The following is a 16,168-nucleotide window of genomic DNA, read 5'->3' as shown; positions in this document are numbered from 1 at the left end:
CCGGATCCAACACCACCGACGGAACTTGGTGGGTCACCAGCGTTTCGGCGATAATATCAATTGTCTCTGCGGACGAAAGCATCCCTTAAATTTGTCAGGCTAGAACCTACAACGAGAGAAAAGAATAAGACAGTGTTTACCAAGCTTCACGGCATCCGCTCCGATATCTTCAAGACCGGCATTGATTTGTTTCTTAACAAACTCAGCCGGGACAACGAAGATATCCTGTACACCCAGAGTGTTCTGGGCTGTCAGTCCAGTGGTCGCAGTTAGAGCATAACATCCATGCGCAGCTAAAACGCGCTGGTCCGCCTCCAGGCCACTGAGTATGCATTAGTCTGGCTGCGCCTCACGGAGTGAAAATCAATCGCTCCAGTGCATGAGACGGGAATGAGTTAAACATACGCGCCACCTGAGCTGTCAGAACCTGCGATAACCAGAACTCGTTTCACCGACATGACGGCGGATTCGAAGATTACCCAGTGAGATCACAAAACATCCACCGATGGAGATGGACAGAGGTGATATGTCTTAGTAATTGGTTCAACAGCCGGCGGAAGTGCGGCAAAGAAGTTATTTGGCGGGGTGTGGGGCATTTGATATCATTTATCCCAAATTACGATAAGATAGAGCGAGACTTCAAGATACGTACTTTTCATATTGGAATTAAACTATGTGCCTATACATTCATGTGAAAATGGCAGACATTTCAGAACTTATCATTGATGTTTATAACCCTCATCCCATCATCCCAAACATAAAACCAATTGCGCTATCCGCAGTGATAGAAACAACAGACCCGAACCATCCAAAACATGCAGACTATATACAGATGCCAGTCGATTAATATCCCTTGCGTGAAGTCTACGGTAGCATGAACCGGAACAGACTGTCCATTTCAACCCATTGCCGCCCGCACTTCTTTAGATACGCGTCCACCACGCCTTTAACCGTCTCAAACCGTGCGCGGTTAAACGAAGCAAGAGCAACGACACTGTCTTTCTTCTCCCCACTGGCTTCCTTCTCTGCGGCGACCCGCGCCTTATCCACATCCCAGAGTCCAGCAAAGTACAGCAACTGGTTGTAAAGTTGCTTCTCTGAGTATTCGTAGGACATCCGACCAAGACAGCCTTCAGCGTGGCCCCGGGGACCCAGGCATCTATGCCCGTAAACACTCATCTGCCGCGTTCGGTTACCGCACGCGGAGTCATCACAGACAAGCCAGCCCTCGTAGTACTTGGAAGTTTGGGCCCGGATTTGGCTTTCCAGCTGTGCGATGATTGTCAAAACAGTAAACTGTTTTTGGCAAGCAGTATTCGGACAGAAAAGGCCATTGGCGTTGCACATGTGGGATGATGCTGCAAGCCCTTCGAAAACTGATTTCTCTTTACAGGACCGACATGTCAGCGTTAGTCTTGCGGCAGTTTCAAAGCGAACAGAATCCGGAATTTGTGACTCCAGCGGGAAGATGTCCGTGTTCTGCTGGTTTCCACCGCTAGAAGTATTGATTTGATACTTGCGGACGTCCAGACCCAGGCACTCGGCCAGTCGAACCGCATCAGTTCCGGGAATTGGAGCACACAGACGCTCAATAGGAGGGAAAATCTGCTTCAAGAGGTAGAATTCAATATCAGGGTTGAGCCCTGAATCGGGTTTCATCACATCCTGAAGTGTGTACGAGCGCTTTGCTGGCGCAAGGGAGGATGTTTCAGAATCACCACTTGTCACAATGTACGAGATAACATCGTTTGGCCGGACTGACTTGCCGCGGGCAAGCTCCCGGAGGGCAACCTGAACAGGCGGCATCGTCTCCTTGTTAGGATATTCTTCCGGTCGTTTAGAGAGTTTCTGCAGGGAGTATTAGCGCCTCATTCATTCACTTCAACATACAGGGACATGACGTACAGTGTAAATGACATATTTCTGGACGGGAACGGCGAATTCTCGCATCTTCCCGGCCAAGTCACGTAGATAGTCATGGACCCGATTGAGGACGATCTCTTGGTCTTCGCCGGAGAGAACCTCATTCAAGAGCCTCTGAGACACCTCCTTTGACAGGGCGCAGTATTCACGCCTCTTCATGTCCAAACCCTTGACTTCCAACTTGTCCACATATTTGCCATCCATCTCCGTCATGTTTATAGCGGCGTATTTCTTTTTGGCATGCAATAGCAGCCGACGGAAGATATTGTCAATATCGATTTCTAAAAGCCGGTATCTTTCATTCACAGATTTCTTGAATTCCTCTCCGACCTTCAGCGCGTCGCTTAGCGTATCCATATTGGTGTTGATCATGACGGAGTCGGTATCACCGTAAATGACCCTCAACTGCTTCGATTCTGCCAGTTCCTTTGTGCTTCTTAAAATCTCACGACCTTTGAACGTGGTAAGCATGGCCAGGGGACGAGCATAGAAGCGACTCTGAGTGTAACCCAAACATCCATACATAGAGTTAGCAGTCAGCTTGAAGGCCAATTGTTTCGTATCCCACAGTGCAAGCTGTTCAGGTGTTGCGCGTTTGTCTTTCATTAACTTTTTCACCTCTCGTCGACGGCCGACAAGTGTAGCAATAAGCCGTGGGAGGATTCCCTGTTCTTGATCCGAGGTAGGAACTTCTGGTACTTTCTCTTCATTCTCGTTTTCAGCCTATAGATCATGTCAGCATATACTACCACAAGACTTTTCAGCAAAGACCCTTACGGTTGCAGTCCGCTCCACTGTTGTGAAGCAGATGTTGTATTCTTGGATGATACTCGGGTACAAACTGTTAAAGTCCATCACAAGAACGAACCGATCGTAGAGGCCTTTCTCAGGTTCGAAAACGAGACCACCTTTGTACTTGTCTTTCTTTTTCTTGTCCGTGGCGTCATCGTCATCGCCATCCTGTAGTTTTACTTCTGCTTTCTGTAGCTTGGCAGAGTACTTATCAGGACAGATATACTTATTCCGGTGGAACTCATGGAGTAGAATGTACTCGTTACGCTCGGCTCGTGTACCACTAAGGGTACGTGCCCAAGAATTACCAGCAATATTGGTAAGCACTTTAGTCAGAGGCAGCATTTGAAGTCGCAGCACCAATGCGGCAACAAAATAGGTATCAGTGTCGCAATGGTTCACGAAGTTCATTAGGCCATCTTTGGTGGTAGCCCAAGTTTTCAATGCTGCTTCGCCATCCAGTTCCTGCCGTACATTACCTGGTCCAAGATAAAGATTGCACATCTCTGTCAGACTCCACGATTGGCATTTCATCATGAGGGACTGTTTCTTGTCAGTACAAGCACAATACTACCCAAATGTTGAGGAACTCACCTTGCCCATGTCGTTGGCCACATCACACATCAATCTTCCCGCAATGAGATGTCTCTCGGCGAAGAAACCTCCGCCCCTGTTAAAATTTTTGGGCCAATCTCCACGCTTCAGCCGGCCCAATCGATGCCACCCAGGAGTCTTTTTTTCCTTCAATCGGTTGAGCAGGATGCTAAGGTCAACCTCTTGAAGCTGATGTCCCATCAGAACATCAGGATCCATTTTCTCAAACAATGCCAAGAATTTACTGAGTAAGAATTGCTCGCTCCTCTCCAAGATATACGTGCCTCGTTGCCTCTTGGTTTCAGCTTCGAAATGCATGGGGTATGATGAACCCACAGGTCGCATCACCGTGAAAGTCTTGCAAGGAAGCTTCTCTGGGGGTGTTGTGTCCGTAAGAGAAACATTTTCGTACACTCGGGCGCTTGCGATTAATATCTCTTGTTTATTTTCTTTCACGTTCAATTGCGTCCTGAAGGCAAGACTCATCAAAGTGAGAGGAGGTGCCTCTAAGTTCTCAGAGTCTGGAACTGGAGAAATAAGCGCTGGTTTCGAGACTTGGCATTCGAACTTGCACCATGAGGCGTTGTTAACAGCAGAAAAGTCTGCTCCTTCAAACCTGAGCCAACAGGGTCCCATGATGTTCTTCCAAAGAACGAACTGCTCGAACAAGGAGGTGTTGGTACCGAAGACATGAGAGAAGGTCTCTCCCTTGGTCTCCATGGGCAGAGCGGGCTTATCATACGGGTATAGCAACTTCAAGTATTCGGTCTCCTTGGGAACGCCGGGCATCTCAAAAGCATACTTTCTTGTGCATGGCTTGATCTTGTGCATCCCAACCTTGAGTCTCGACATCATACCATCAACTTCGTTATAGACGTCTTCCATATCCACTTCTTCGTCCGTGTCCCGGCCATGCTTATGTCTATACTCTCGTGGAAGGAAATAGAGTTTTCGTAGGATATTGTCGACCTTGACGAATGCGCTCGCGTAGTTTCCAGTCTGCTTATTTCTAACCTTTCCGAATAAGCAGAGGCTGCCATTGACTTCGGTAAAGTCTATCCAAAACATACGCAGGCTTCCATCATCCTCCACAACATCTTGCGCACGTAGTTTTCCGAACGTCCGCGTTTCCGATGCTGGGCTACTGAGGACATTCAGCTTGTTCCTCACATCATTCCACGAAGCATTTGCAACATCTGGCATCGCTTTCACTGGAGAAGAGTTCGCAGGGGTGGTATAGGCCTCTTTTTTGATCTTGGGTGGTGGCCGACTTCCGGCCATGTTGACGCTTGTCGTCTTAGCCTCGTGTTGCCCGGTGACCTCTGCGATTTCCATCAAATCATTGTCTTCTTCGTCGGGGTCCTCCGTTTTTACAGTAATAGCCGTTTTCCTTTCAACGGCCTTGCTGACGGGAGATGACGGCATGGGGTCGCTCATGGGAACGTCGTCATCGTCTGCCACCGGGAGAGGCCCGTCATCGTTATCAAGGTCCAGGTCCGGCTTCTGGCCAATCGGCGACATCGGGTCGCTGTTCTCATCTTTCGTCTGTTTCTTCTGCGGACGTGGTCTATGGGACAAAGGAGGGGAAAGGACCCGAACTTTGCGTCGAGTTTCAGACTTGATCACATTTTGTGTTGGGACATGATTCGAGACAACGTTGGTATCAACTTCACCAAGGAGATCAGCCATGAATGCTTCATCTTCGGCAGTAGCGACCGGCTAAGCGAACATATTAGACATGATATAAACTTCAGAATATTGCGGTGTCGCACTCACTTTCGGCTTCGGGGCAGATGCGCCGCTCCCCTTGTTGAAATACTTGGATATGCCATTATTGATTTTCTCCTTTCTCTGCTTATCTTCCTCACGTTTCCTTTTAGCAGCCTTGCCATTGGCAGGTAAATCGCCGTCGTCGCTCTCGCTGTCATGGTAGTCTACCGTCCAGTCCTCTCGACCGTCGTCGGCATATCCTTCGCCATTATCGTCCACAACGAAATCGTCCTCGTCAAGCCGGTTGCGGATAATCTTCTTGTAGCCTTCGTCGTCGACCTCCTCGTAGATATCGTCCTGTTCTTCAACTTCATACGTCGATATACGTTTCTTTCCTGAAGCGCGCAGAGCACGCAACTCCGCCAACTTTGCTCGGGCAGATGCCATGGCGCCACAATAGAAGATCCCTAAGAATTGGCGTCCATTAAACACCTTTTTCTCGTGGATTCAATTGATTTCCGCAGAGGATACCGCGGTGTGAATTAGAGAAAGGGTCTAGTGGTTCAAAGGCGGGCGTCGCGGAGACAACGCGTGAGCGGAACGCGAGATGTACGCGCTCACCGCCCAATCGCCGTTAAGTGGTTTTTCCATTACCGTTAGTGGTTAGTTCCATCTGCTTTACCTCCGCGAGCTCAGGGACTACACTATAACAGTATTGATTGATGTAGATATGTCTGATCCTATACGCTCTTTTATATTCTGATCTGCCTCAAATCACCAAATTTCAAGAAGACTATCTGTTTCATGATACAACTATACCATCTCAACTGCAACAGGTTCGACATCTACAAACAAAGGACACGGCCTCTTCCCCCCAAAGTTATCATCCCAAACACCAGTGCCGATCCTTTCAAAAGCACCCTCCTTATATGTGGATCTCTTCAGAACAAGAAATCTTGTCTCTGGGCCCATCGCAAATTGATCGTAATTATAACCCACAAGTGTGAACAATTTGAAGCAGTAATATTGATCGTCTCCATTGGCGACCAGGGCCGGCGAGTCTAGAGAGATCGGTAAGGTCTGCGCGCCTGGAGACTGTACATATGCAACTTTTCTCTCGTTCTCATTCACAAGCTTTACGGGGGCAAAAGCACCCTGTAGAACAAGGGAACCCCCGATAACAGCACTGGTCGGATCTTCTGGCACCTCTCTTTTGCAATCAATCACCTTTATCTGACATCTATCGATGACTTCGGGCTCATATTTCCAGATTCGAAAAGCGTCAGTAAAAGAGTAGGTAATTGGTTTCCCCACAGAGGCCCATGACCAGCTTGGGATACGATAACTGGTCTCGTTATCGTCTTCAAGGCCAGTAGATGGAGGCACGTCATGGGCATCGACTGGCTTGACTTCCCATGACAAATCGAAATGGAGCTCGCCCTTCCATAACCCAGCCACATACTCGTCAGACAATCCGTCTTTCTCGGGTAGCCGTTTTTGAACCATTTTGGCCAATGCCGAAATGGCCCGCAGCGCGTCATATCTTTTGCTGAGCGAGCGATGGGAATAGTCGGTTGCAAGGTCCCTCCATCCGAAATATGGCATCATGGACGGCGAGCAATGCCTGAAGCGGAATCCGTTCATTCTATCGAATGGAGGCTCTGCCTCTGGGAGGTGGGTTTTGAGTGTCGTTCCAAGCTTGCCATAATCTTTACTGGTATTACGTGGAATCTGTGGCTCGACCACATGTCCACACTCGCAGACCTGGCGACATAGACATTCCCAGATCATTTCCTTGCCGTCGTAACAGAGCCGACGGTTGGGCAAAAGTGATTCTTGCAGACACCAGCCTCGCTTATCCAGGGAGGATCGCTCAGTATCGGATCGGGGCTTGAATTTACCCGGTCGCATCAACAGCTCTGTAGATGTATCTTCTGGCAAATCTGGTAGGGTAGGGCAAAATAATCTCTGCCAGCTATGGTCGCCGAACTGCTGTTTCCCTAGGAACCTCAATTTACACGAATTTGGCTCCATGACCGCAATTGTTAGATGGGAATTGTGGTACACGTCATGCATGGTCGACGCATCGTGCAACCAGGCAACCTTATCATCCTGAATGATACACAGGGAGTCAACCCAGAGGTTGGGGATCTTGAGAGCACGACAAACGGCGATGGCATCTTGGATGGCCGCCGGCAATTGTGCTAGCTCGAGTCTCTGATAGTGGGAATGAATGTTATCGGTTGTCGTTTTCATTACCCGGTCGATATCGATTCCCCAGCAGTAGCTGAGACAGGCATAAATTACCGGTGTCGTGGGCTCAAACAAGAAAGGTTCCCGGGATCCATCCCACGAGCCTACGTTCACCAGGCGCCGAGGCATAAATTCTGTGTCCGGGGGCTGGCAAGCTTGATCATGCTGCACGCAATGTGAGAGCCATTGTCTGGCGCGATTAAAAGCAGCCGAGGAGCCTGAGTCTTTGCTAACCTCCAGAGACTGAGAAAGTGCTTGCCCCACAAAGCGCACGGCACGAAAATCAAAGGATCTGTAGACAGGGCTAGTCGACAGTCGTAGAAGATGGAAGGAGAAACTATGCTGCAATTCTCTGGAGAAGGGATCCCTCAGTTCCTTCGGTGGCCGAATACCCAGAGTCATCGTAGGCACGACCAGATCGAAGTCGTCGTCTGCTCCTTCTCGCTCCACATTCACTAATCCATGCTTGTAGTTTTCTCTCACCCAGCCTGGTTTAATCACTTCTACGGCCTGTAACAGTATACTGCAATCGGCACATATCGACGCATTCTCAACAAAGGCCGATATAGGACGGTAGTAAAGCCCACCGTAGTTTCTATTCTCTCGAAGTGGAGAGAGCGGACACTCTGAAGCTGACGAGGAAGACATCCTTCTTTTAAGGTAAGATGAATGATAAATTTAGTTAATCAAGCTCATTCTACCGTCGCTTAGAAAACCCCGCCCTTGGCAAGACATGTAGAAAGAAGGCTGTCTTTGACGACCAATAGAAAATCAATATACTTATTTTAGTATACTATTTTATATCATTCTATAAACCAAGTATACGAACCGTAGCTCACGACCCGGCAATATCTATTTAATCGGTAGTTAGTTTTATCTTCTATCTGGCTGGCATCGAACTTAATGATGCCAAAGAGTTAAACATATCTCCTCTATCGAACGTTGACAAAGGCACTTCAAATCATTCTAGACACATACTCCATCTCAACCCCTAATCAGAACCCCCGTCTCTAACAAAGCCCCCACGAAAGCTCTGATCGCCCGAATCCCAATCCTAGCAATCGTATCCCCATCCCCAACATCCGGATCAAACGAACACACCGTCAAAGACCTAGGCTCAGACAGCCTCGGCACCAGATCCATACAAGCCACCAAATCCTCCTCCGTCAAACCTCCCGGCGACGGATAATCATTAACCTTCCCATAAGACTCATCCAAGACATCCAGATCCAGATGCACAAGAGCAGACCCATACGACCTCTCCTCCATCTGCGTCCTCAACTCACCCACAAAATCAACCTTCCTCGCCGTCTCCCCCCAAACAGCCTTCATCCCGGCCTCAACAACCCTCTGCCGCTGCACATCAGACTGATCCCGCAACCCACAGTAAAGAAACCGGTCCTCGTAACTAAACGGCTTATAATTCGGCACGGTCCCCATTAACGTCTTCCACGATTCACCCCGTAGCATGGACAAACCCATGGCATCAAAGTACCCATTTTCATTGACATCCGGTGAGTCCAGGTCATCATGAGCATCGAAGTAAATAAACGATAGATCGTGGATCTTCAGGCCGCAAGCCACCGCCGCGCTGGACATGCAATTTCCCGCCAGAATTAACGGGAAGGTGTTGTTGTCCACGGCTTCTGTGACAGCGACTGAAATCCGGCGGAGGATCTCGAAGCTTCGGCCGATCTCGCCTTCGAAGTTGTCCACGCTGGGGATTTCGTGGATGCGGAATTGGAGACCCTGTTCTTTGAGGGTGGGGATTAAGCCCTGGGATTGGATGCGGTGGGGGCCGTTGCCTACGCGGTGATCCCGCAGGCCGACGTGGTAAGGTGAGATGATTAGGGTTATGGTGTTGGTTGGCATTTTTCTTTTTCTCTTGGGGTGTGGTTTGTTGGTTTGGTTACTCTTTAGTGATGGTCAGATCTGTGGTTTTATGGTTTTATACTTGTGTCCGACGTCTCCAATGACGTTGATGTTCTCCAGGGGGATTCTTAAGCTTACCCCAACTCTATGTGTATCAGTAACAGGAGTTATGATTATTCCTTCCTTATCTTAATTCACCGGGTACTACTGTACACTAAAAGAAAAGAAACCCTATTTGAATACTTGACTGAGAAAACCAGAAATGGAGTGATTGTGCGTTGGGGAAGACTAAGGTGTGGTGGAGAGATTTCCCCAAAGGCATTTCTCCAAGCTTATTTCCCCAAGACACTCCAGAGCATACAAATCCCTAGAGACAACCAAGACCAGAGCTATATATCTAGAAAAAAAAAAAAAAAAAAAAAAAAAAAAAAAAAAAAAGGGGAGAGAGAGAGATGTTTTCAGATATGTACTGGATCGATCCACTGGGATAATTCAAAAATCCACCAAATAGCCGGCATGTACTCGTCAGGTTCTCTTGGAAGCCATATTTACTCAAATATATATGTAACCGGTACTGTGCATTCGACGCTCAGAGAGACCCGTTTGAAAACGTATGAAGATGCCTCAGAAGACCCAGTCAATTGAATCTAGATTCATGGGTGGTTTTTGCTTATTTGAAAGGGAAGAGTCTTAGACTGAAAGACATGGAAGAGATGGTGATGAAAGCGGTTCATTTTATAAAGAAAACACCCAACGTGGAAAAAGCAACTAGGGCTTCGTACACAAGCTTTATACAAAGACGAGTCTCTGTGTAAGCATCTCTTTTATATATATCAACTAACATAGCTACGTGGCTGTAGGAGAGGTGCCACACAAGAGACAAAGTTCTTTCATCTCATGCTCAATGCATCAACAAATATCTTTGACTAGAATCGCGCTATACTTGTCTAATCGACTTAGGCCAACATCTGGCAGTCGGTATTCTCTTAAATCACAGACTATAAATCAGGGGAGCTTATCCCAACTTTCAAGCCCAATATCCAATATATAGTTTGAATAATATATCTGTCAGCGAAAAATGCCTTCACTGGACTCATGCTCAAAGCCCTCATCTGAAGAGGAGGCATGGCAAAACAGACTCCTCTCCAACATTCATATAAGCGATGAACACCTCAATGCCTTACTTAGATTATCAGCAGGATCGCGAGATGAAAGAGGATATATCAAAATCATAGTCACAATCCGGTGCTTTGTACCCCAAGCATTTGAAGACCGCCATGTCAGTGATGAGCTTGCCCAGGATATTTTCAACCTGGCAATAGATAACACAGTGAAAGAAAAGCTACGAAGCATTGAGTCGTAAGTCTTTTGCCGCAACGTCAGAATACACCAGAACTAAGGTTTTTTTCACAGCATCCATGGTTACGGCTGGAATGTTGATTCTTCGCCAACAGGCGACCGGCATTTGGTTGCCTACTGGTATGGACAAGAGGAACCTGAGCTACCAGAGGCAATACGATATGTCCCTTTTGTTGAACTTCGAAAACTACACTATGACCCTCTTCACTGGTAAGCTCTCTTCTGTCAACATCCTAGAGATACCGGTCACAGCCAAGACAAAACGAAGCGTTAAACGCGGGGATATATAAGCTAATGACCGCTATAGAAGGGCAGCCTGGCTAAAAGCAATGCCTAAATTTCAGGCAAAGAAGGCGTTTTCTTATTCAACAGCAGTGTCAAGGACTGTCTATGTTATATCAACTTTGAATGTTACTGTATAGTGAGCTCTCTTAATGTGTCCATTTGCTAATTTTCCTTCGTAAAGTCACATATTCGTCGTCAGGATACATATAGACTCTCTTTGTCTTACCTTTCCTTTACCCCTCTCCTCTTCCCCAACCATCTTCTCCATGGCTTCACTAGGTTTCTATCTTACCTCTATCTCAACCTCATCTCGTCCTTTTCATTTCCTTTATTTCAAGGTGCTTTCCAGAGCTTTGGCGAGTAACTTGTGCACATGGCTAGTCAAGTGCCCAGAGTTAAACCAAAAATATGTGTCCAGGGGCATTGGGCAGCCATAAGCTCGATAGTTCCATTCTATATCTGGTTGATCGTAGCCAGGGCAGAAGCTAGTCGTGTTCGTAATTCCATGCCGCGCTGGCTGGTCCATCATATCGTTTAGGACCGAATTGGCGTCGAAAAGTAGCACGTTGGTATCAGGGTACTGTTTGTCGAAGCTTCCCGCATGTTGTGCTAGTGCTTTGTTAAACCACGCAACCTGGGTCGCATTGGGACTTGGACTGGTCGTCTTCTGGTTGCTTGGTGTTCGGTCTAATGGTGGAAGGTTCATAAACAGGTACGAGCGATATCCTAACGAATGAAGGACTCGGACAGAGGCGAAAAGAATATCCATAAGCTCATTGTAGAACGTAGGAAAACGGACGGCGTATTTGGCGCTGTCATTGATATCGTTGATGCCGATCCAAATGGCAACCAGCGCCCTTGAAGGCTCCACTATGTCTTTGAGAACAGGGTGGCCGTATGCTCTGTATTGCGCGACCTGGTTGACAAGTGAGACGGTGAAGTTATGGTGCAGAGGGGTGCTAGCAGCGTGGAATGTTAGCCGTGTTGAGAACAATGGAAGCAATAGCAAACATTCGCGTACTGTTCTACGGAAATATCTGCCCCCGCGAAAGCAAAATCCCACAGCTGTCTTGTACAGCTTAACGGAGAAGTTAACCCTTCTTCTAAGCCACATCCTGTTAGGTACTCAACCCAATTCGGGCCACCTTCTGCAGTTGCGGTCTGCCAGTGATGGGTATCAGTATTCAGTGGAATTGGATGAGCAAGGAATACTGTTTGCGAACCTGATTTTGCACAATCTTGTTAGTTAGCAGAGTTTGAGCATCGTATTCGAGATTCAGTTGATCCCCGATGAAACTATAGTTCTGATGCCCTGCTGTTCCCTGGATGTATGTATACGAGTCCCCGAAGGCAAGCCTGGGAGCCTGGTAGTCAGTTGGAAGCCTTCCTTTCAAGTGCACAGGACAGGCTCAAAGCACGGACAAGTACTGAATAGAATCCCAGTCAAATCCTTGCGATGGTAATCCCGAAGGAAGGGCTACGGATAAGGAAGCACCGGTGGTAAGCAGGAGATGTGATTTGAAGCGCATTATGGGACGCTGCTTCTAATGATGTTGGTGCAAAGAATGACAGAATAAGCGTTATTCGGTTTATAAATGCATCGAGAATTAAACCATATTGGTTTCATGGACATTGCCGCAGGCTCTTGAAGCCGTATTCGTTTATATATATTTCTCCGCATATACTTGTATACCGGAGAATTCCAGCACGATTTCGCGTCTGACGGAAGTAATTTTTCCGTCTCTAAAAAGTTTTTTGATCAACAGACGTACGATCTAACTGATCCCTTGCAGCATATCCAGGAAGCTGGAAATGTTACTTGGTGATCGATCACGGATCAATTGAGCCGAACAGTTGTTCGAGGTACGAGTTGCCCATTCTATCGGATCTTAGGGGTAAAGAATGGATGGAGTGTGCACGACGCTACTTTTTCCGAGGATTAGCCAAACGATCGAGCTAAAGCTCCACGACGCTTCGGAACAGCCACCCGCGGTTCCGTATAATGCCATCCACAATTCCGTATAAAGGACCAAGAGCACTTGCCGATCTCTTAGCGATAGAGCAAAAGAGCTCTGATCAGCCTTCTGGGGATTGGAGGCTCAACTGTGGGGGGTTAGGACGTAGTGGATGGACTGTACGGAGTAGTTTACTGAACTCCGTAGTGTAGCCGAGATCATCAATATGCTTTCGTAGCGGTTGTTTTTGTGGAGAAGAAGATATCGCGCTTCCGCGCGACGTGCTCCGAGTAAAAAGGTAAACATCGGAGAAGGACACCGGAAAAGGGGTCAAGAAACAATTGATATGAGGTCCGTCAGGAAGTTATTCTGGATTTGGCAGGAGCCATTTGCCGACTCGATGTGAATCATTGGGACCTTCCCCATATCGCGGCCTCTTCTCATCCGACCGTGAAAAACCCTCATGTCTTTACCTGAGTCAGTCTCATACATGTCCATCCATGATCATGATTATGGCGCGATATCTGTTCCTTACCCACTTAGGAAGGTCAATCCTGACTGGATGGGTTAGTCGCAAAGCGTATCTCTCTCGCGGCCGTAAGCTGTCGGCGGAACGAGACAGGCCGTTGGTGCTACTTGGTGGGTCAATCAAGCTGTTGTGTTTACATTGAACTATGGTATAACGACAGATAGATTCATGCACGTTAGATGATTCTTTTCGGAATTATGGGATATCAAAACACTAGTAGCATGACGTGAGGGGAGGAGTAGCCAATGATAGCTGCAATGGAAAAACATTTCAATTGAAACTCCCCTATTAATATCGTTCTTATCATCGTCTGAACGCCTTTGCATGTCTATCTCCGGTCTTGAACTGGGTGGTAATTGTTGGATGGATGTGTGTAAGTCATCGGTAATTACAGTAGCGCAATTACCGTAGCGCAATATCAAGTTACAAGCGCCGAGGCATATGCAGATTTAGGAATACGGTTCCATTCCAAAGATGGCTAGTGCTATCCCGAAGTCAATTGGCAGTGGCCCGAATAGTTAAGGGGCCGGTTCACTCTAACTTCCTTCGGTTAGTCGCCAACTTTAGTAAAATTAGTTCAATGCGCGGAAGTCGGGTTTTCCGCTGGTTAGAATCGCGAGGCGACGGTAATTGGCCCTGCCCTTAAGACTAACGTAATAAGAAATGACACCAACCAACACCGCCGGTAGAAGCCTCACGTACCTAGACACCTTAGGTGTCCAGGAAACTTGATTTAACGCTTAGAGCTACCGTAGAACATGCATGGAACATGTAACATCGCGACAGTCGACGCCAGAATGCTGTGAGCCCTAAAATGATGATTTGCTTCTGCAGTATAGTTCCTGCGGTTCATGCAAACATTGGACGATATTGTCCAAGTCAAGTGCAAGGTCCGGGTCTCATGAAAGCTCCACCGCATTTAATATCTTCTTTGGTTCTCCGTGGGGGCGTCGGTGCTTGGTCCGAGAATTAATCATCATGATATTTCTTGGCGGGTCCTTTCCTTCGAGGTCTGGCACTCCCAAATGATTTTCCTTTTGAGAGTTTTAGTGCTGACAAATTCTTAGCATATCAGAATTACATACATCTTTTAAATATGCGTTTGCGAGCCATATATGACCTAGGACTGTTCTGCCTGGGCGTGATTAATATTATGATTAGTGATGGAAATGAGATACAATGATGTGCTTTCTGCACGCATAGGTACAGTACTTGGTAGTATTCTGGGTAAAGGTCTCTCAACGCGCTTATCTTGAGAGTTTTATGGAGCAATACTTGGACGGGTGAGACAAACTTTCCGGTATCCCACTTGTGGGCCAATTATTCGGCGATGTCCTAACTCCTATGGAGGAATCTTGATCTCCAGTGACCATCTCGGTAAGAGGATGGAACACGGAGGACTCCGCTTTGACTAAATTGATTCCGAGAGAGTTGAACCTCAGAGGGATTAAATGTCATTGTTGTATTTTTATTTTTATTTTATTTATTTTCTATTGTCCCTTCTGTACTTGAGACTCTTGTAGCAATGTACGCATTTCGATTATCTCCTGTGGCTACTGATGGGTGTCGATTGGGTGCAACCATCGTAATAGCCATTTACCGAGGACAACTGCAGTGCGAGTTGGCAGAAGAGTACGGAGTATGGATGTTCTGTACTCTGTACCTACTACCTACACAAGTACTTTTACCGCGGACCAGTGGACAACATCCAACAATGCTACCTTCAGTTTAGTAGCCTACTTAGTTGTCAATCTCGTCCCAGATTTAATCAATTTTGTCGGCACGCTCACTGGTTCCCATACATCGTCGAATTTTTGACTTTTGAGTTAGGAGCGGGAGTCAAAGGCGGCCTTTCTTAAAATAATTACAATAATAACCATAACCATGGTCCCATTCTAAACCATATACTCCACAGAACTAAAGTCGGAGGTGTGAACCGCAAAAGCGGTGTTGGTGGTCTTTCCGTGTACCCTAAATAATATCTGATGGCTGGCACGCGGTCCCCCGTACAGAAACACATTCCTCGGTAAAATGTTGGAACAATTTCGCTGTTAATATACGGCTTAGGCATAATATACGGCAGTTCCATTCAACCTATGATAGAAGACTAACCTTTTTTTATTTTTTCTTTTCTCATACACTGTGCGAGAATGGGGATCATTTGATTCTGTCGTCCAATAAAATTTTTGTTTACCCCCCGCCTTTATTGGATAATGTCAGCTGCCCATTATTAAATTTGATTTTGGAGTGTTGCAGTCGGGAAAAGGGGGCAAAAAAAAGATTGAATGAATAATAAAAAAAGCGCAAAATACGGAGTAATGAGTACATGGTATTATCCAGTTTTTCTTTTATCTCCTTAACCAATTACGTGATAAAAATGTATGCCATGTTTTGAATGACTGCCTAAGTAAGTAGCAGTACAGAGTGGATGGTACCTAGAGAAATCCCCTATAGCAGCCATTTAGTATGTATATCCGATTAAAAATACTAGACATTGAAAATTGGTCTACACAGAGCGAGGTAGACGCTACAGACCAAATACAGCTGCTACCTACAGCTCCCTAGGCCCACGTGGGGAAAGCACCAAAGTAGCCTGGACACGGACGCGATAACACCATAGCCTATCGCTTGTACTAATATAGTGCTCCTAAGGCATTGACAATCTGTCGTAAGCATTGCAGCAAGTGCAGTTACTCCGTACAGTAGTCATATTGCGGACAATTAAAAAGTCTAGAAGGGTAAATAAGAAAATTCGATGGCAGGGGCATCCACTGCAACTGTCAGCCATCAACCAAAAACGTACATACTACATCATACCCGGAATTGCAACTTAGCCCCTTTCATGTGCATATAATGTCCCATGCTAGAGCCAAAAAAGAAAAAACAGAAAAAAAAA

The 16,168-nt window shown here is 46.8% G+C and overlaps 5 protein-coding genes across 5 annotated transcripts; 1 reads left to right on the top strand and 4 right to left on the bottom strand.

Annotated features, from left to right (window-relative positions):
- Window positions 1-864: 864 nt before the first annotated feature.
- Window positions 865-5,466, bottom strand: AO090011000559 (DNA-directed DNA polymerase alpha catalytic subunit POL1; the record flags this gene model as incomplete). The annotated part of the gene is made up of 5 exons (XM_023233008.1): window positions 865-1,848; window positions 1,906-2,594; window positions 2,670-3,258; window positions 3,310-5,028; window positions 5,086-5,466. 5 exons carry the CDS (start codon window positions 5,464-5,466, stop codon window positions 865-867), a joined length of 4,362 nt encoding a protein of 1,453 aa, XP_023093553.1.
- A 366-nt stretch (window positions 5,467-5,832) lies between these two features.
- AO090011000558 (HET domain-containing protein) lies at window positions 5,833-7,920 on the bottom strand (the record flags this gene model as incomplete). Its single annotated transcript, XM_023233007.1, has 1 exon — window positions 5,833-7,920. One exon carries the CDS (start codon window positions 7,918-7,920, stop codon window positions 5,833-5,835), a length of 2,088 nt encoding a protein of 695 aa, XP_023093552.1.
- Window positions 7,921-8,256: 336 nt separating this feature from the next.
- AO090011000557 (arginase family protein) lies at window positions 8,257-9,144 on the bottom strand (the record flags this gene model as incomplete). Its single annotated transcript, XM_001826121.1, has 1 exon — window positions 8,257-9,144. The coding sequence occupies one exon, from the start codon at window positions 9,142-9,144 to the stop codon at window positions 8,257-8,259; it is 888 nt and encodes a 295-aa protein (XP_001826173.1).
- A 1,078-nt stretch (window positions 9,145-10,222) lies between these two features.
- On the top strand, window positions 10,223-10,717 carry AO090011000556 (uncharacterized protein; the record flags this gene model as incomplete). Its single annotated transcript, XM_023233006.1, has 2 exons — window positions 10,223-10,503; window positions 10,558-10,717. The coding sequence occupies 2 exons, from the start codon at window positions 10,223-10,225 to the stop codon at window positions 10,715-10,717; spliced, it is 441 nt and encodes a 146-aa protein (XP_023093551.1).
- A 399-nt stretch (window positions 10,718-11,116) lies between these two features.
- On the bottom strand, window positions 11,117-11,902 carry AO090011000555 (SGNH/GDSL hydrolase family protein; the record flags this gene model as incomplete). Its single annotated transcript, XM_023233005.1, has 1 exon — window positions 11,117-11,902. The coding sequence occupies one exon, from the start codon at window positions 11,900-11,902 to the stop codon at window positions 11,117-11,119; it is 786 nt and encodes a 261-aa protein (XP_023093550.1).
- Between the last annotated feature and the right edge of the window lie 4,266 nt (window positions 11,903-16,168).

Source organism: Aspergillus oryzae, chromosome 7, assembly GCF_000184455.2.
Source record: "Aspergillus oryzae RIB40 DNA, chromosome 7".
Lineage (NCBI taxonomy): Eukaryota > Fungi > Ascomycota > Eurotiomycetes > Eurotiales > Aspergillaceae > Aspergillus > Aspergillus oryzae.
The sequence above is the reverse complement of the archived record's forward strand: the minus strand, read 5'-3'. Positions and strand labels throughout refer to the sequence as shown.